The 18,662-nt window shown below is 43.4% G+C and overlaps 1 protein-coding gene across 6 annotated transcripts in view; it reads left to right on the forward strand.

Annotated features, from left to right (window-relative positions):
- Nucleotides 1–18,662, forward strand: part of ltbp1 (latent transforming growth factor beta binding protein 1) — a 368,337-nt gene that overhangs the window by 153,434 nt on the left and 196,241 nt on the right. For all 6 annotated transcript variants that reach the window (XM_068045343.1, XM_068045346.1, XM_068045345.1 and 3 more), the window contains one exon: nucleotides 387–464. In XM_068045343.1, the coding sequence (XP_067901444.1) occupies nucleotides 387–464 (78 nt within the window). The remainder of the gene's footprint in view (nucleotides 1–386; nucleotides 465–18,662) is intronic.

Below are 18,662 nucleotides of genomic sequence, written 5' to 3' on the forward strand. Positions count from 1 at the left end.
CTTCTGAGTCACTCACATTGAACAGTTGACATCTTGTGTGTGCATCTAAAACTGTAGGGATGCAGTCCCACACACATCCATACTCAAATGGTTGTCTGGTAAGCAACATTCTATTTAATTCAGCTTACACCGGCACATGAGAATGTGAACGATTGTTGTTTGTTGAGTTAGTCGTCAAAGTCCAGCCTATTCAGGTAGGCAATTATCTATGTTTATGATGGCAAAGAGTAACGCTGTCTGTGGTTTGAAGTGTTTGCACTTACAGTGTTAGTGTTCATGATGTGTTGCCGATGATTTATTTGTACAGTATCTGTTTTTTCTCAATGTATCTTTAAAAGGTACAGGTACGAACGATTGTTAATTATTTGATTCTGTTTCAATTTCAGCTTTCCCTATTCGAGGAAATGGACAAATGGTAGAGTGTCCCCTGGGTTACAAGCAGGTTAATGCCACACATTGTCAGGGTAAGTGTTTTAAGAGCTCCCCAGTTAACAGATTTCACAGCCGTGCCTTATGTACGCAGTAAATGCCGTTTCAAAGGCTCATTTTACATTGGAGACTGTCGATTCAACTACGGTGAAAATACTTGAGGCAAGACAGCAAGTCTGACTGTCTTCAGATGATTTCTCTCGCATGTCTGTCATACTGCAGTCGTGCTGCTGCTGAAAAATCAAGAGGCTCACTTGACATCAGTGAATTGTGTGATGTTTCTTTAAAATAATAATTACACATGATAAACCCAAACATGGCAGTTAATTTGGGTTTTTAAACAGTCAGAGTCTATTTAACAGTTGACTTCACCTTGTGCTAAACTGTTCCCCAAAGGACTAAAACCCACAACAAATGCACCCCTTCTCTTTTATTAATTATGCTGCACGTGTAGCTGTGCAACTGAATGCATTGCATGGTGAAGAATGTGTTATGTAAGTATATTTCTTTTCCCCCCACCATCAAATACAGAACTAAAGGATACGAAATGACTGCAGCCAAATTAAATCTGTCATATTTTAGAAGAGCTGAGTTTTAATGAAGGGAGATAAAAACTAAGGAGAGTTATCAAACACAAAAGGAAAAGTCTCAGCAAAATGGAATGCTACAAGCATAGATGGAAAGGGTGAATAATAATTGTTTAACATGCAAGCCATAATATGTTTCTATAATTTGTAGTGAAGTAAATTAAAGCCAATACTGTTGCTAATCCAGTCAAGTGATTGTTCAATAACAACAGCTTCCCTGGTGCCTTTAATGTGAGAAACATCCTAACGATAGGTAGGGAAACAAACTCTAAGCCACAGATGGTGGGATTGGGAAAGATGGTTAGGCCACAGTTAGAATATTGAGCGGAGCTTTCACCTTTGCTGGGAGGCACAGATTGGCTGCTTGCTACACACCCCACCCAATGGTCCTTTGCATCAAGTGGGTTGTATCATGGGCGGCCAATGTGCTGTCATCTGTCTCATGCCACTGACGAAGTTGAAAGTTCTGTTCATTGTGTGCAGTCTTAGTTACCCTATTTTAGGCAGGATTTCAAGGCCACAGAGTGGGTGCAGAAGTAATTCACTAAGATGGCACCAGATCTCAGAAGCTTTAGTTCTGAGTTAAGACTGGGAAACTTGGGGCTTTTTCCACTAGATCAGAGAAGGTCTGATAGAAGTGTTCAAAATTATTGTGGGTTTTATTGCGGTAAATAGTGAAAATTTATTTCCATTGGTTGTTGGGTTGGGAACATAAATTTAAGATCATCAAAAGAGTGGGGGAAAAGATTAGGATTTTTTTTTCTGAAGAAGATTTGTTACGATATGAAATGCCCTACCAGAAACAGTAGCAGAATGTATCATAGCTTTTAAAAGGGAAGTGGATAAATATTTGAAGTCGAAATGGAAGTAGCTGGCACGGGCACAATGGGTTGAATGGCCTCCTTCTGTACTGTAAAATGCTTGTGATAAACATGTGGGTGAGACATTTGTGGAACATATGTCAATTGAAGTGGTAATGTAAGAACTCCGCCTGGACTGTGAAAGCTATAAGACAGTCTGGAAGCTTCTCCTGGCAGCCCACATGACTTTAACATCTCCCCAACACACCCAGATCACCTCTAGCGTGGGACCAAAAAAGTAACACACCCCTCCCCAGCCCCACAGATAGTACAGAGATAGCATCACATGAACACTGGCCCCAAACACTATGTCGTTCTCAGCATGTGTGCCACCAAAACAAGAACTATAAATCAGACTGTGTGGCAAAAAAACCATCAAGTCACTTCACATGTTATACCTACGTATTCCTTTTTCTCAAAGAAAATCTAAAATAAAAACCAATATTAGCACTAAAAAAGATACTGGAAAAACAAAAAGGAAAGAAAATATTCCAATATTTAAATGAAGGTCAGCTTGTGTCAACTCAGTAGTGTTACAGCTGTAGTGAGATGTATCAGAAACCAAAGAGTTTAAGAGCGTTCAGTAGAGTTAATTGATAAATTAATAAATAAATTCATTGATTTAAAAAAAAGTGGTGAGAATGTGCAACTCACTACCACAAACAGAAGTTGAGGTGAGTAGCATAAATGCATTCAAGGGAAGCTCAATAAACATGAGAGAGAGAAAGGAATAGAAGGATATGCAGATGATTTTAGATGAAGAGGCGTGGGAGAAGGCTAGTGTGGTGCGAAAACACTGACAGGGACCAGTTGGGCCAAATGGCCTGTTTCTATGCTATACATTCTGTGTAATTCTGTATGATCATTCAAAATCGAACAGGTTAATAAAATTAATTAATTTAGTGTATTAATGATATATTTCTTGGAATTCTTTGAGAATGGAGTAGAGTAGTGAAATTCACCGTGGGCGGATTGAATGTTGCATATGAAATTCCTTACAAGAGACTTGTAGTTAAAGGGAAATATTATGGACCAAAAAGAGAGTGCAAATTTGAAAGTGATTTGGCTGAACAGTAGGAGACGTAGGATAGGTCGTCATGGCAATACTTCTATAGAGCATCTGTGGGGATCAGCTTGTCTAAGGATCATCACGGAGTCACAACTTGTATATAATATGGATATTGAATAAAGCGAGGTGTTTTTTGCATATTGTTATATGTGCAGGTTATAAGATCATAAGAAATAGAAGCAGGAGTAGGCCATTCGGTTCCTCGAGCCTGCTCTGCCATTCAATAAGATCATGGCTGATCTGATTGTGGCCTCAACTCCACATTCCTGCCTGCACCCTATATTCCTTGACTCCCTTGTAGGTCAAAAATATGTCTAACTCAGTCTTGAATATATTCAATGACCCAGCCTTCACTGCTCTCTGGGGAAGAGAATTCCAAAGATTAATGACCCTCTGAGAGAAGAAATTCCTCCTCATCTCTGTCTCAAAAAGGAGACCCCTTATTTTGAAACTGTGCCCTCTAGTCCTAGATTCCCCCACGAGGGGAAACATCCTTTCAGCATCTACTCTGTCAAGCCCCCTCAGAATCTTATATGTTTCAATAAGATCACCTCTCATTCTTCTAAACTCAAATGAGTATAGGCTCAACCTACTTAACTTTTCTTCAGAAGACAATCCCTTCATCTCAGGAATCAGCCTCGTGAACCTTCTCTGAACTGTTTCCAATGCAAATCTATCCCTCCTTATGTAAGAAGACCAAAACTGTACGTAGTACTCTAGGTGCAACTCACCAGTGTCCTCTACAGTTGTAGTGAGACTTCCCTACTTTTATACTCCATCCCCCTTGCAATAAAGGTCAACATACCATTTACCTTTCTAATTACTTGCTGTACTTGCATGCTAACTTTTTGTGGTTCATGTACGAGGACACCCAGATTTCTCTGTCCCACGGCATTTTGCAGTCCCTCTCCATTTAAGTAATATTCTGCTTTTCTATTCTTCCTGCCAAAGTGGAGAAGTCACATTTTCCCACATTATATTCCATCTGCCAAATTTTTGCCCAATCACTTAACCTATCTATATCCCTTTACAGACACTTTGGGCTGGATTTTGTGTCCAGCTGCCAGGAGCTGCGGGGGTGCGTAACATGGTGGCTGTCCCGCACATCACCCATGCAGCTGCACATCTGCGACTACATGGCGGGTGGCCATTTAACAGAGTGACAAAAGCCGCACCCCCCTACCCCTCGCATCAATCATGTGGCAGGGCGGCATTTGCGACACCATGTACAGCGTCACCCAGTGCAGGAGTAGGTGCTGGCATCATCTTTAAAAGGTTGCCAGCCCTGCACACAGAACATCCAAATGCAGAGTTGACCCCTTCCACCCCCTCCCATCCATAAAACAATGCAGAGTTGACCCCTTCGCTGCCTTGGTAGTGCCAGCGTCTCATGGACAGGAAAGTGAAGGCGTGTAAGTGCCACACGTCGAGCTCAAGATCTGGAACGGATGGTAAGATCGCGACGAGTAACAAAACCGTGGAGGTGCCACCTTGGCGCCTCACCAGGCCCCAGGAAGATCGGAACTGGCAATCCTGGCATCGGGTTCCGTGGCGGCTGCTACCGCTCCAATTCTCTGGCCCCCCCCACCATGAAACCCACCGTCAGGATGAGAACAAAATCCAGCCCTTTGTATCTTCCTCACAACTTGCTTTCCTACCTACCTTTGTATCATCTGCAAATTTGGCGACAATACACTCGGTCCCTTCATCCAAGTCATTAATATAGACTGTAAATAGTTGAGGCCCCAGCACTGATCCCTATGGCACCCCACTAGTTACAGTTTGTCAACCTGAAAATGATTCATTTATCCCGACTCTGTTTCCTGTTAGTTAGCCTGTCCTCCATCCATAATATATTATGCCTATTATCATGAGCTCTTATCTTGTGTAGTAACCTTTTATGTGGCACCTTTTGGAAATTTTTTGCAAAGCAATGTTGGAATGGAATTGTGCAATATAGGAATAGAGTACCTCAGGACTATAGTTCAGAGATTTAGCAATGGAGTTGCTGAATGGCAAATGTAAGTTAATCATACACTGAGAAATGTAACCATCCCATTTGAATGTATCCAGCTCACCCAATTCTCCTTGACACCTGTACACTGACCTGACCACTTACCTGTGCAGCCTCCAACTGCAATGCCATCGAGGCAATGCCAATGCCCAAGGCCCAAAATTCAGGGCTTCTGGGATCTCACCATTAACACTGGCGGGCCAGGGGGATTGTGGGGGGTGGGACGCCTGAATTTAACCCCCTATGAAACAGTTACACTCAATTTTCTCATTAGAACTCTTCCAGAGTATACATTAAATCTTCTCTTGGCATGACTGATGTACTGACATGATTTGGATTGCAGTGGTCTTTGAATGGCCATAATGTCTGAGACCGAGAATGAAACCACATGATCTGTAACTTTTCAGATCCACGTATTTCGATGGGGAGATTAAAGTTTTTTTTCCATACATGCAAGCATTGTGATGCTTGATTTAGCAATTAAACAAACATGGAATAATGTGTGCTGGCTAAAAGGTCACCTGCCAGAAGAAATACCAGATCTTTTCCACACCGTGATATTGATTAAATCATCCAGTTTTGTGCTGCAGTCTCCGTGGGCGCTTTCACACTATAAGTTTTGTGTTGGTGTAAATATTTTTAAATGGTGAGAGACTGGGAAATGTTGGTATTCAGAGGGATCTGGGTGTCTTTGTACACAAATCACAGGAAGTTAATATGCAGTTGCAACAAACAGTTAGGAAAGCAAATGGTCTGTTAGGCTTTATTACAAAGGGATTGGAGTATGAGAGTAAAGAGTTCTTACTGCAATTGTATAGGGCCTTGGTGAGACCACACCTGGAGTAATGTGTACAGTTTTGGTCTCCTCACCTACGGAAGGATAGACTTACCCAAGAGGGAGTGCAACAAAGGTTCACCAAATGGATTCCTGGGATGAGAGGATTGTCCTATGGGGATGGATTGAGTAGGTGAGGCCCAATTCCCTGGAATTTAAAAGAATGAGAGATGATCTCATTGTAACATTTAAAATTTTTCAGTGGCTTGACAAGGGAAGATGCTGGGAAGATGCTTCCTGTAACTGGGGAGTCCAGAATTAAGGGTTACAGACTCAGAATAGGGTGTTGGCCATTTAGGACTGAGACGAGGAAACATTTCTTCACTCAGAGATTTGTGAATCTTTGGAATTCTCTACCCAGACAGCTGAGTTTATTTAAGTCAGAGATCGTCAGATTTTTGGAGACTGAGGAAATTAAGGGATATCGGGATAGTGTGGGAAGGTGTAGCTGAGGTAAAAGATCAGCCAGGATCTTATTGAATGGGGCAGCAGGCTTGAGGGGCTGAATGGCCTACTCCAGTTGCTATTTCTCCAGTTCTTATGTGAAACATTATTAGTGATAAGGCTGAATGGACTTCAAAGTGAAATTAATTCACTCTGGCTTAGACCTATTGGGCTGAATGGCCTGTTCCTGTGCTGTAAATATTGCGTAGCGTTCCAGTGTCACATCAGGCCCTATTCTACGTTCTGGCAGTATTTATAATGTAAGGTAGTGGGTGGGTGAATCAAAGCAGTTGTGGCACAAATCTGCCCTTAAGTGTGTGAAGGTTTACCTTCAATCTCGGGTCCAAGGACACAAAAGTAAATGGTTATTGCAGCCAGATCCTCAGTTGGACATCTGTCAGTGAGACATATGTGTCCTCATCTGGCGGAGCAGAATTGGGCAAAAAGTTGTTGAGTGATTGAAAAACATGAGCGACATTTTGTAAACGTTGCATACAGCAGTACACAAAAGCTGCCTCTTAGAAAATCCATCTGCTGCTTGTCTCACCGCTGTACAAACTGGAAAGTTCACATACTGGCTGTGCCCTGTTCGGCTCAGTCTGCAAGCATGATCTTTTAATTAAAAAGGCTTAAACTGACTAATAACTAGACCGTGAACAATTAGGTATTTCCTCAATGTAAGATCTCATTGCAATGTTCCGATTTCTGTGTTTTCTGCAAACACAAAAAATATCTGTGCTCAGATGAAAAGTAGAGACTTGCCAACAAAGCCCCTGCTTTACGTTTCTCTCAAAGTGTGATTTGGGGTTCTTAATAACTTTACTCCAGTAATGTTTGCAATGCTGCCTTGTTCACCATCTAGTCATTAGATCTATTGGCAACTGCCCCAGTGAAAGAATATCTAAAGAAAAGTTTGAGATTTAAGGTTTCAGCAATAACAACAATCATCCAATTACCCCCTCGTGGTCTGGAATCTGAACTGCAGAGACTGAGCCAGATTTATTTAGAGCCACAATCCACAGCAATAAACTCGAGGGGTCAATTATGAGACAAGTGTAAATTTAAAACGTTTAGTACAAAGCGCAGCATTTAATGCTCGCAGGACTTGATCAACATCCCGCGGATCCTGCAGCTACCATGGCTGGCTGCAGGCCATGCTTAGGAAGTACAAGTAGATCTGGTTTCAGTAATCTTTCACACATGCAGGAGGATGTTCATGAAGTTTGATGGGTGAATTTTCATTTAATAGCGTTCTTGTTTCAGGTTATAATAGCAGCGGCACAGAAAGAGGCCATTCAGCTCACATTTTGCCTATGTCGGCGATCTGAAAGTGCTACCATTTAGTGCCATTCCCCTGCTCTTTTAATACAGTTTAGATCCTGCAGTGTAACGCATTGATGCCCAATAATACTGATTCTGGGCTTTGAAGTGATATTGTGAGTTAAGTGTGTACAAGTACTCAAGCTATATATATATATATATCTCTATACTGTAATAAAAATCAATGTCCCAGACAGCGACAGTCCAGTCACCACTCAGAGTAAATTCCTGTATTACACTTAGTACCAGAGCCAGAATGTCTGCAACTTCTTTATTAACTTACATCACACACAAAGCCAGGGACCTGATCTGCAACCCAACGAGTAATTGACTCCTGTATTTACTTCAGCAATGCAGAGTTTTCACATCTTGTGGCTTCAAAGGGACACTCACTGCACTTCAGCAGCAGAATTCTACATTATTGCAGGAAATGTCTTTGGGGTGCTTGGGGGGTGATGCGGGAGGAGGTGGGGCTTGGTGGTAGAGGTCCCCCATATTTGTTGCCATAACTTGGCATAACCGTTTCCACCAATCCTTAGCTGCAGTTTACAGCAGCTCTTTGGGAGAATCCCTGCGGAAATTACTGGCATATGTTGCATATTGTATAAAGTTCCTGTCCCTGTAGAATAGCATGTCCTCCGATCTACTGTAATTAATGCCACAAAAAGTTTGCTAGTATATACTCATGGTGATGGCACAGAGGAGATTTACCAGAATGGTACCAGGGATGATAGACTTCAGTTATGTGGACAAGCTGGAGACTCTGGCATTATTCTCCTTAGATCATCAAGGGCTATGGGGAGATTTAATAGAGGTGTTCAAAATCATTAAGGGTTTTGATGGGGATGAGGAATTTCAGTTATGAAGATAGATTGGAGAAGTTAGGACTGTTTTCCTTGGCGAAGAGAAGGCGGAGAGGTGATTTGATAGAGGTATTCAAAATCATAAGGGGTCTGGACAGAGTAGATAGAGAGAAATCGTTCCCACTTGTGAAAGGATCGAGAACAAGAGGGCACCAATTTAATGTATTTGGTAAGAGAAGCAAAAGTGACATGAGGAAAAACTTTTTCATTCAGCGAGTGGTTAAGGTCTGGAATGCGCTGCCTGAGAATGTGGTGGAGGCAGGTTCAATTGAAGCATTCAAAAGGGAATTAGACAGTTATATGCAAAGGAAGAATGTGCAGGGTTACGGGGAGAAGGCAGGGAATGGAACTGAGGGAGTTGCTCTTTCAGAAAGCTGGTGCGGACACAATGGGCCGAATGGCCTCCCTCTGCCTTGTGACGATTCTGTGATAGATTAGATAGGGAGAAACTGTTTCTACTGGCATGAGGGTGGATGACCAGAGAACATGGATTTAAGATAATTAACACAAGATTCAGGGGGAATGCGTATTTTTTTAAATTCATTCATAGGATGTGGGCATTGCTGGCTAGGCCAGCATTTATTGCCCATCTGTAATTGCCCTTGAGAAGGTGATGGTGAGCTGCCTTCTTGAACCACTGCAGTCTTCTTGGTGTAGGAACACCCACAATGCTTTTAAGGAGGGAGTTCAGGATTTTGACCCAGCGACAGTGGAGGAACGGCGATATAGTTCTAATTCAGGATGGTGTGTGACTTGGAGGGAAACTTGCAGGTGGTGGTGTTCCCAGGCGCTTGCTGCCTTTGTCCTTCTAGGTGGTAGAGGTCATGGCTTTGGAAGGTGCTGTCGAAAGAGCCTTGGCAACTTGCTGCAGTGCATCTTGTGAATGCAGTCACTGTGCGGCGGGTGGAGGGAGTGAATGTTTAAGGCGGTGGATGGGGTGCAGATCAAGTGCGCTGCTTCATTCTGGATGGTGTTGAGCGTCTTGAGTGTTGGATCTACACTCATCCTGGCAAGTGGAGAGTATTCCATCACACTCCTTTTCGATGGTGGACAGGTTTTATGGAGTCAGGAGGTGAGTTTCTCGCCTCAGAATTCCTGCTTCTGACCTGTTCTTGTAGCCACAGTATTTATATGACCGGTCCAGTTAAGTTTCTGATCAATGGTAACTCCCAGGATGTTGATGCTGGGGGTTTCAGTGATGGCAATGCCATTGTATGTCAAGGGGAGATGGTTAGATTTTCTTTTGTTGGAGATAATGTGCTAGCTTTTTGAAAGATTGGTCCCATTCCCTTGATCTTTCCCCATATTTCTGCAATTTTTTTTCTTTTCAACTATATCTTCTATTCCCTTTTGAAAGTTACAATTGAATTTGCTTCCACCACCCTTTATGGGATTGCTGTCTGGGTCATTACAATTCAGTGTGTTAAAAAAGAAAATTATCTCCCATCTAAATCTTTTAGAATTTTCAAACTGTCAGACAGTTTTCACTGGAGAGAAGGAAAAAGAGGACCTTGTGAATGTGAAGTATTCGTTACACTTTTACTAACTGTATGACTAAACTTTTCATGACATTTAAATTTTTCCATAAGACTCCTAAATTAATTAAAGCTTTTCAAAGATTAAAGTTATCCCTGAGCCAGTTCCATAAATCAAAGATGCGGTGGGAGAACTGTGGATTGCTCAGTTTACTGCACTTGCATTGAATTATTAAATCTTTGCTTGTTTATCGATGCGTACCTCTTATTGTTTAGTTTAGTTTAGAGATACAGCACTGAAACAGGCCCTTCAGCCCACTGAGTCCGTGCTGACCATCAACCACCCATTTAAACTAATCCTACACTAATTCCATATTCCTACCACATCCCCACCTGTCCCTATATTTCCCTACCACCTACCTATACTAGGGGCAATTTATAATGGCCAATTAACCTATCAACCTGCAAGTCTTTGGCATGTGGGAGGAAACCGGAGCACCCGGAGGAAACCCACGCAGACACAGGGAGAACTTGCAAACTCCACACAGGCAGTACCCATAATTGAACCCGGGTCGCTGGAGCTGTGAGGCTGCGTTGCTAACCACTGCGCCACTGTGCTGCCCCTAACCTCTTTTGTTCAACGCCATAGCTAACACTGCAATAAACTGGAATTTTGGTGAGAATTACAGGCTGAAAAATTAATTGATGTGAATAGGAAGCTTCTTGCATGATTTTCTTTTCCAATTAAATAATTTTCTGGATTTCTTGGATTAGTTGCTTCTCCTCTTAGCTATATTTTGTGTATTGAACACAGAATTTGGTACACCATTTAGTGCTCAGTACTTACTTTATTGTGGAACCCCTTGTAAAACCCTCTGCGTGAATGTAAAACCACCCAGTGAAACTTGGCGGGTATAGTGGAAAGCTGGTAGTAGCAACAGAAGATTCAAGTCAAGCAGCTAATGTAAGCAGAAAACCTTAGTAATTGTGGGGAAGGGGAAGAAGAGGTTGTGTATTTATTGTAGAGTAGAAAATGGCTTGCTTTGTTTTCAGGGGTGTAGAACACTGCCTGGGTTTGGGTAGCATTCAAAACCCACACAGTCTCTTCACTCACGCGCCTTAAGATGTCACCGAGGCGCCTTGACCTGCATTGCTTCCTTCTGCCTGTTATGATGGGATGGATTTCTCTGAAAGAGGTTCTGTGTGTATTTTCACAGAAAATGAATTAGGAAATGCAGAATCATACCATACTAAGTGCACCATGGGGAAAGAACGCACTAATTTTAGCTCACAGCATCTGCTTCTAATTTTTGATAGCTCATTGCAACATTTGTCCAATAGTTAACTGATTTTAATTGCCCAATTTAGACCCTTTGTGAAAATAGAGGCAGATTTTCCTTGGGTGCATTAGATCACCTTGGGTGCAGCATATAATGGACAATCCATCAGGAGGATTGTCTGCTATTAAGGGAGCGTACCCAATTTTTCCATCCGTTGATCCAAATTGACAAAAGAAAGCCATCAGGACCCTGCCAAGCTTTCCTCTATGCACTGTGCCCGAGCACAATAACAGGAAAATCTACCCACGGTGTTTCACGTTATGTGTATAGTGCATAATGTAATGGTGATGACTCGATGTAACATTTCACACATTGAGATGGTCATGTGAAGATATTCACCCATGGGACATGATAGCAATTTTGTTTTTAGACTGTTCCTAAAATGGTTGGACTCCACTGAGATGGCAGTGGGAGTGCTACAAGTAGCAGCTCTGAGCTCAGGGGCTGGTGGGTTAGCTGATTCAAGTGAGCCAATGGGTTCCTGACCCATCAGACTTTCAACTGCAGGTTGCCCGTTTTTCAGGTGGAAATTGGGAGGTTGGCAGTTTAAAAATCATCCCCCATTGTCTCCGCACATGGCTTTCAAGCAGCCTTTAATTGAAAAATACTTCTATTAGGGGGAATGAGAGAAAATAGAAAAGGCTTGAGCTCAGAAATACAATGAAGATAGCTAAAATATACATTGGCCAGAACTTTATGCGTCCCCCCACCCCCCGCCCGGGAGCAGGCTGGGAGGCAGGTGGTGTGGGCGGGGGGGGCTTGGCATAAAATCGAGTGGGAGGTTGGGATAGTGGGGGGTTAGTGGCGTTCCTGCTGCCTACCTGTCCCCGCCGCCATTTTACCTGTGGCGGGGGAGGTGCCAAATGGACCGCCTGCCTCAGGCCAACTGAGACCCTTAAGTGGTCAATTAATTGCTATTTAAGGGCTTCTGCCTGCCACCACTGTATCTGACCAGTGGAGGATGGGCACTTTAGCACCTGAGGAGGCTTCCCAGTAATATCTGGCCTCTTTGCGGGCTGGAGGGGGGGCTCTCCTGATCGGGCACTCTGTGCCCCACAGAGGCCCCCCCCGCTCCCTCCCAGCAACACAAGCCACCCCCGCTGAAACACCTCCGTCGGCCCTCTCAATTGACCCCAACACCCCCTCGCCGGGGCTCAGCCGATTATCCCCGGCGAGGCCCAATCCCCACTTACCTGTTCTGAGGGCGACATCCATGTTGCTCCTCTCGCTGGATGCAGTCCTAACCGTGGCCACCACACCCGATGGCGCTGCTGGGACTATAGAGCTGATTGGCTAGCAGCTCTTGGAGGTGGAACGTCCTGCCTCAGAGGGGCAGAAGTCCCGACCGAAGCCAATTAAGGGCCTGGGTCACATAAAGCTGCCGCGTGGCTTCCAGGCCCGGCGGAGGTGGGCTCGCCCCCGACTTTTCGGCTGGTGGGCGGGACCACCGCCACCACGTAAAATTACTGCCTCTCTTAGAAAAATTAATGTCAATCCATTTCCATTGTCCTGAAAAATAGCAGGATTGCTCTTGCGCGTGAGAGATTTCAAAACAGGAATGAGCTAAAATTTGAGAAGGTGCAATTTATGTTTTGATGATACCTGATAGAAAAAGTTTTCTTTCACCAAGCATCATTTGGAAGTAAAATACCAAACACTTTTGGATCCTAACAGTCCAGACTGTTGTTTCCCATGACGAAGAGCCATCTGGAATGAACACGCATGGATCACAGTTTTACCTCTAAACTATTAAGTTTTGGAATGAGCCTATTTTAAGATAAACAAAGGTAATTGTTCATTGCACAGTTCGTGCATTGGTGGTCCAGCGGTAGAATTCCCACCTTCCACCCAGAAGTCACAGGTTCCTTTCCTCTAAATGGCTTCGAGTTTTTACAATATCTACAAAACTCTTTCCTGGCTCAATAGGGAAGAATAACAACAAGGGAGGAAGCACTGCTCTACCTAATAATGGAAAATGAACTGGAGCAGATACAAGGAGTAGGCATGGCATCATAGAAAAGTTCCCTCTAAGCTGTGCAACAACACAGAAGTTCCTGTGCAGGCCAAGCACAAGTTGACCCTTTAATTTATCGCATGTTGCCCGACTTCACAAAAGAGTTGAAAAGGCCCGCGCACTTAAATAAATAGGCCACGCACAACAACAAAAAAAATGAGAGGTAATATTGGATAACAGCTAGGGAGTGGTGATCGCAATATAATAAGGTTTATGATAATGAGTCGGAGAGATGTAGGAAGTACTGAGACCAAAGCAATAGTTTGGAAAAAAAAACTCCGATTATTAGGGAATGAGGGAGGTATTATGGGAGGGAAACTGGAGAAAAATATTAATGGACAAGACACAAGAAGGTGATTTTTAAAGGAGAGATTGATATATTTCAGCAGAATATTCCACGAAAAATGAGAACACAATTAGCCATGAAAATGCCTTGGATAAGTAAAGAGGTGAGGAGAAACTTTAATTTACAGGGAAAGAGGTACGCAAAGTACGTGAGCAACAAAGAAGAGAAGGTGAGAAAAGAGATTATGATTGTCTTTAGAAAAGGGTTTTATAGGAAATATGGAATGAAAATATTAAAGAATATGAAAAGCAGTCATAAAGAGATCTGGGAATATATATACACGAATCACTAAAAGTAGCAACAGATGTTGATAAGGCATAAAAAGTGAAAAAAATACTTGGGTTCATTTTTGCAGCAACATAATACAGTTCCACTTGTGGGTGAGTCCAGAGCAAGGGACATAAGTATAACATAGCCACTAAACGATCAAATAAAGAATTTAGGAGGAATTTATTATGACTGAAAATGGTGATAGTGTGGAGTGGTTGAAGCAAATAACAAACATATTTAATGGGAGGCTTGATGCATACATGAGGGGGAAGGGAATTGAGGGATATGGGGGCGGAATAGGAAGAGACCATTAGTGTGGGAGGAGGGTTGTATGGAATATAAACAAAGTTACAGAGCAGTTAGGCTGAATGAGCTGTTCCTGTGTCGTAAATTCTATGCAAAGCAGGTATCAGTCTGCAAGAGCGGTTTGCTAAGAAACAGGACAGCTCCTGTCCAAATTGTAACCAAAGCTCTGGGTGAATGAGGATAGAGGAAGGTAAAGTTTTTTGTTTATCTACATCTCCATACTGGCTTCCATATTTCCCGTGGCAGCTTTCTTATTATTTTCAGGAGCCTCTTCAGCCCTGCTGTGCATATTGAGAGAGCAGCACATCCGTGATCTTCCCTTGCTTCAGAGTAAAGGGAAGAAAGTATGAAGCACCAAGATGTCGAATCAGGAATTCCAGGGACAGTCTGTCACTGCAGGGCAAGGTGTGGGTTTTTTTGGAAACTAAAATTGGCAGGTGCGTGGCATTCCAGAAGACTTGATTCCATGGGCTGAATTTTCCTGGCGCCGTGGGGCTGTCTTGGAGGTGGGTTGGGGAGGGGGTGGGGGGCGAGGGCCAGGAAAATAGGAGGGACCTGTGTGGGCATGGCACCCCAATATATTCCCGCTGTCGGCGAGCTTTCCTGGGGTGACCTGGGAAGTTGATAAGCTGCCCACTACACGGAGGCTGGCAGTCAATTAACATAATCAAGGCCCCAATTAGGGGCGATTTTGCGGCCTTTCTGGCATTTCATTGGCATTGGAGAGTCCCCCCCCCACCCCCCCGCCCCCCACAGCCCCCTGTGCGAAGGCTGCCAGCTCCGTGGAGGCAGCCTCCCTGCAGCAGGCTGGAGGGGGTGCAGGGGGGTGCATCGAAGCCGAAGGCTCCATGCCGCTAAGAGTGGGCTGCATGCATAAAAAGGCCACACACGGCCAAGACCAACTGAGCGGAGGGTTTCCCCTCCATCCATATGTTCCCACTGGCCTGAATGCTTTTCATTTAATTTCTGCTGAGCAGGCCAGCAAGAGCGCTTCCATGTTGAGGCACCCTCGTGGTCCCTGACCTGCCTCAGCAACGCCCACCTCTCCTGGTGGGGCAGCCAAGGCTCGAGAATTGCTGGCTCTCTGATTAGGCCAGCAACATCGAGAGCAAGCCCACTATCCTTCATTGTGGAGGCTGCCTCCAGGAAGATTGTGACACTGATCTCTGTCCCAGCAAGTGAAGGCTTGGGACCCCTATTTTGTCCCAACTTTGGGGTCCTGAAGCCCGTGGCATAATATGTGTCAAGTGAAGTTTAGGTCAGTGAAAATACAGTTAGTGTGTCTTCCATAAAATCTTCCACAAAACCATTAATCGAATGCATAATGGACCTTGTACGTAGACGATACATGGAGATCACACACACGCGTACTTACACACACACAGAACTCTTGAGCATTTACTTAATTATCCGAAAGAAAATCATTTCTGACTCATCCAGAAATCTAATGAAGTCCTCTCTGGTGCCAAGTTCCAGCTGCTTTGATGGTAGTGTTGCTGGGAAGTAATTGCTCAGTGCTGGATTAGTGCCGGCAGCAGCAGTTTCAACAGGAACTCTGCGGGGTGCAAAACCTTTACGTTGATAAGAGTTACCGAGAAATAATTCTGCTCAAACGATAGCAAGGTTCCGATAAAAGAAGCTAGAAAGTGCGTTCGCCACCTGGGTCAGTTTAAACAAGAGGAGATTACATTTTGAAGACATATTTTACTGCTGAGAACATAGGAAGGAAAGGTCACAACCTTTCTGGTCAAAAGAGTAACAGCAAGTTTACTTTAGTAATCTTGCAGGAATCACAGTACTTATTATTATGGGCCATTGATATAAATGCCCCTTTGAAATGTGTGTTTATGTTTATCTGACTGCAATCAGAATCATTGCCCTTTTGGCTTGATAAGTGCCTTTGCTCTTATTAAAAACCTTATACTTAAATGGTAAGAACACCAAATGAGGAAACTTCAGACGAGCTTGAATTACATCCAACCCTCACAGCGAGGAGAAACTGCGCCTGCTAATTTTAATGAAAAATAGGTGCAAGCATAAAGTGTGGAGTATAAATGTATATTTGTTCATCAAATTTTGTGAACAGAGGGAGACTTTGTGGAATTTATCAGATACAAGGCAGTGCCATTCACCGAACAATGGAGTCAAAGCACCTTAACCTCCTGATTTCAAGCAGTTTTTTTTGCTAATTAGGAGGCAATCTCTGTTTTTGCTGCTTATTGATTTATAACCCACACCACCAACCACTACGATTAAAAGAAACTCGTAATTACCCCACTTTGATCAAAAATTCATCAAATATGGCAAGCCAGCGATAACTGAACAGATTGTTAGCTTTCCCACTAAATTATTTACTGAAATTAACAGCCAAACCAACAAAGTGAGGTTGATTGAAGAGAGTCTTCAGTTGTGTCAGTGAACAGTTAATGCATACTAGTTACAAATGGACACACTCCACTCCACAAAAGTCATACATAATTCTAATTTTCTCAAAAGTTAATTTCAAAATTTGCAGATGACACAAAATTTGGAAGTATTGTGAACTGTGAGGAGGATAGTGATAGACTTTAAGCAGACATAGACAGACTGGTGGAATGGACAGAAACACGGCAGATAAAATTTAATGCAGAGAAATGGGTGCAAGAACAGAGAGACCTGGGGGTGTCTGTGCAAAAATGTTTGAAGGCGCAGGGCAGATTGAGAAAGTGGTTAGTAAGGCATACAGGATCCTGGGCTATATAAATAGAGGCATAGAGTGCAAAAGCAAGGACATTGTGATGAACCTTTACCTGGTTCGGCCTCAACGGGGATATTGATCCAATTCTGGGCACCACATTTTAGGAAGGATGTGAAGGCATTAGAAGGCAGAAGAGATTTACGAGAATCATTCCAGGGATGAAGGACTTCAGTTACGTGGATAGTTTGGAGAAGCTGGGGTTGTTCTCCTTAAAGAAGAAAAGGTTGAGAGGAGATTTGATCAAAGTGTTCAAAATCATGAAGGATCTGGACAGAGTAGATAAGGAGAAACTGTTCCCATTGGCAGAAAAGTTGAGAACCAGGGAAGACAGATTAGATTAGATTAGAGATACAGCACTGAAACAGGCCCTTCGGCCCACCGAGTCTGTGCCGACCATCAACCACCCATTTATACTAATCCTACACTAATCCCATATTCCGACCAAACATCCCCACCTGCTCCTGTATTTCCCTACCACCTACCTATACTAGTGACAATTTATAATGGCCAACTTACCTACCAACCTGCAAGTCTTTTGGCTTGTGGGAGGAAACCGGAGCACCCGGAGAAAACCCACGCAGACACAGGGAGAACTTGCAAACTCCACACAGGCAGTACCCAGAATCGAACCCAGGTCCCTGGAGCTGTGATGCTGCGATGCTAACCACTGCGCCACTGTGCCGCCCAGATTTAAAGTGTTTGGCAAAAGAACCAAGGTGACATGAGAAAAAACATTTTTACACACCGAATGATTGGGATCTGGAATGCATTGCCTGAGAGTGTGGTGGAGGTAGATTCAATCCTGGCTTTGAATTGGATAAGCACCTGAAGAGAGAAAATTTGCAGGGCTATGGGGAAAGGATGGGGGATTGGGACCAGCTGAGTTGCTCTTGCAGAGAGCTGGCATGGACATGATGGGCCAAATGGCCTCATTTCTGTGCTGTAACCATTCTTTGATTCTATTCTATGATTCTAATTTTACTAGGCAAAAGAAGTCAGTTCTCCAGGGAAGCTTTAGATATGCAAACAATATTCATTTTCTTGCATTTTGTAGTATACTTTTGGTAACGGTTAGTAGGATAGACAAATGAGAACTCCGACATTGTGAGAAAGATGACAATGATATGGACAGCCCTGAATTAAATCATGCATGATGAGGGATTTTGAACTGATGGATTTAAATTTAAAATCTCCAAAAATGAGCTGGTTTTTAAAATTCTCATCTTTGTTTCAATTCCCCCCCACCATGGCCTCGCCCCCTCTCTATCTCTGTCATCTCCTCCGGTCCCACAACCCTCCGAGATATCTGCGCTCCTCTAATTCTGGCCTCTTGACCATCCCTGATTTTAATCGCTCCACCATTAGCAGCTGTGCTTTCAGCTGCCAAGGCCCCAAGCTCCGGAATATGCTCCCTAAACCTCTCCTCCTCCCTACATCTCTTTCCTCCTTTAAGATGCTCCTGATAATCCACCTCTTTGGCCATGAATTTGGTCATCTGCCCTAATATCTCCTTATGTGATCTATTGATGATGCACTTGTGAAGTGTCTTGGGAGATTTTGCTACATTAAAGGTGCTTCTATAAATACAAGCTGTTGTTGTTCGTTGAAAATTGACAATTCTTGTCTGTATTTCTCTTGCTCTACCTTGAATATTACAGGGAATTGAAAGTAGAGAAAGTATAACAACTTTATGTTGGACTGTTGACAAGAAGGCTGCTACTAAGGCAAGCAGAACAGTTAAGAGGAACTTGTT

This window comes from Heterodontus francisci, chromosome 13 (genome assembly GCF_036365525.1).
Source record: "Heterodontus francisci isolate sHetFra1 chromosome 13, sHetFra1.hap1, whole genome shotgun sequence".
Taxonomy (NCBI): domain Eukaryota; kingdom Metazoa; phylum Chordata; class Chondrichthyes; order Heterodontiformes; family Heterodontidae; genus Heterodontus; species Heterodontus francisci.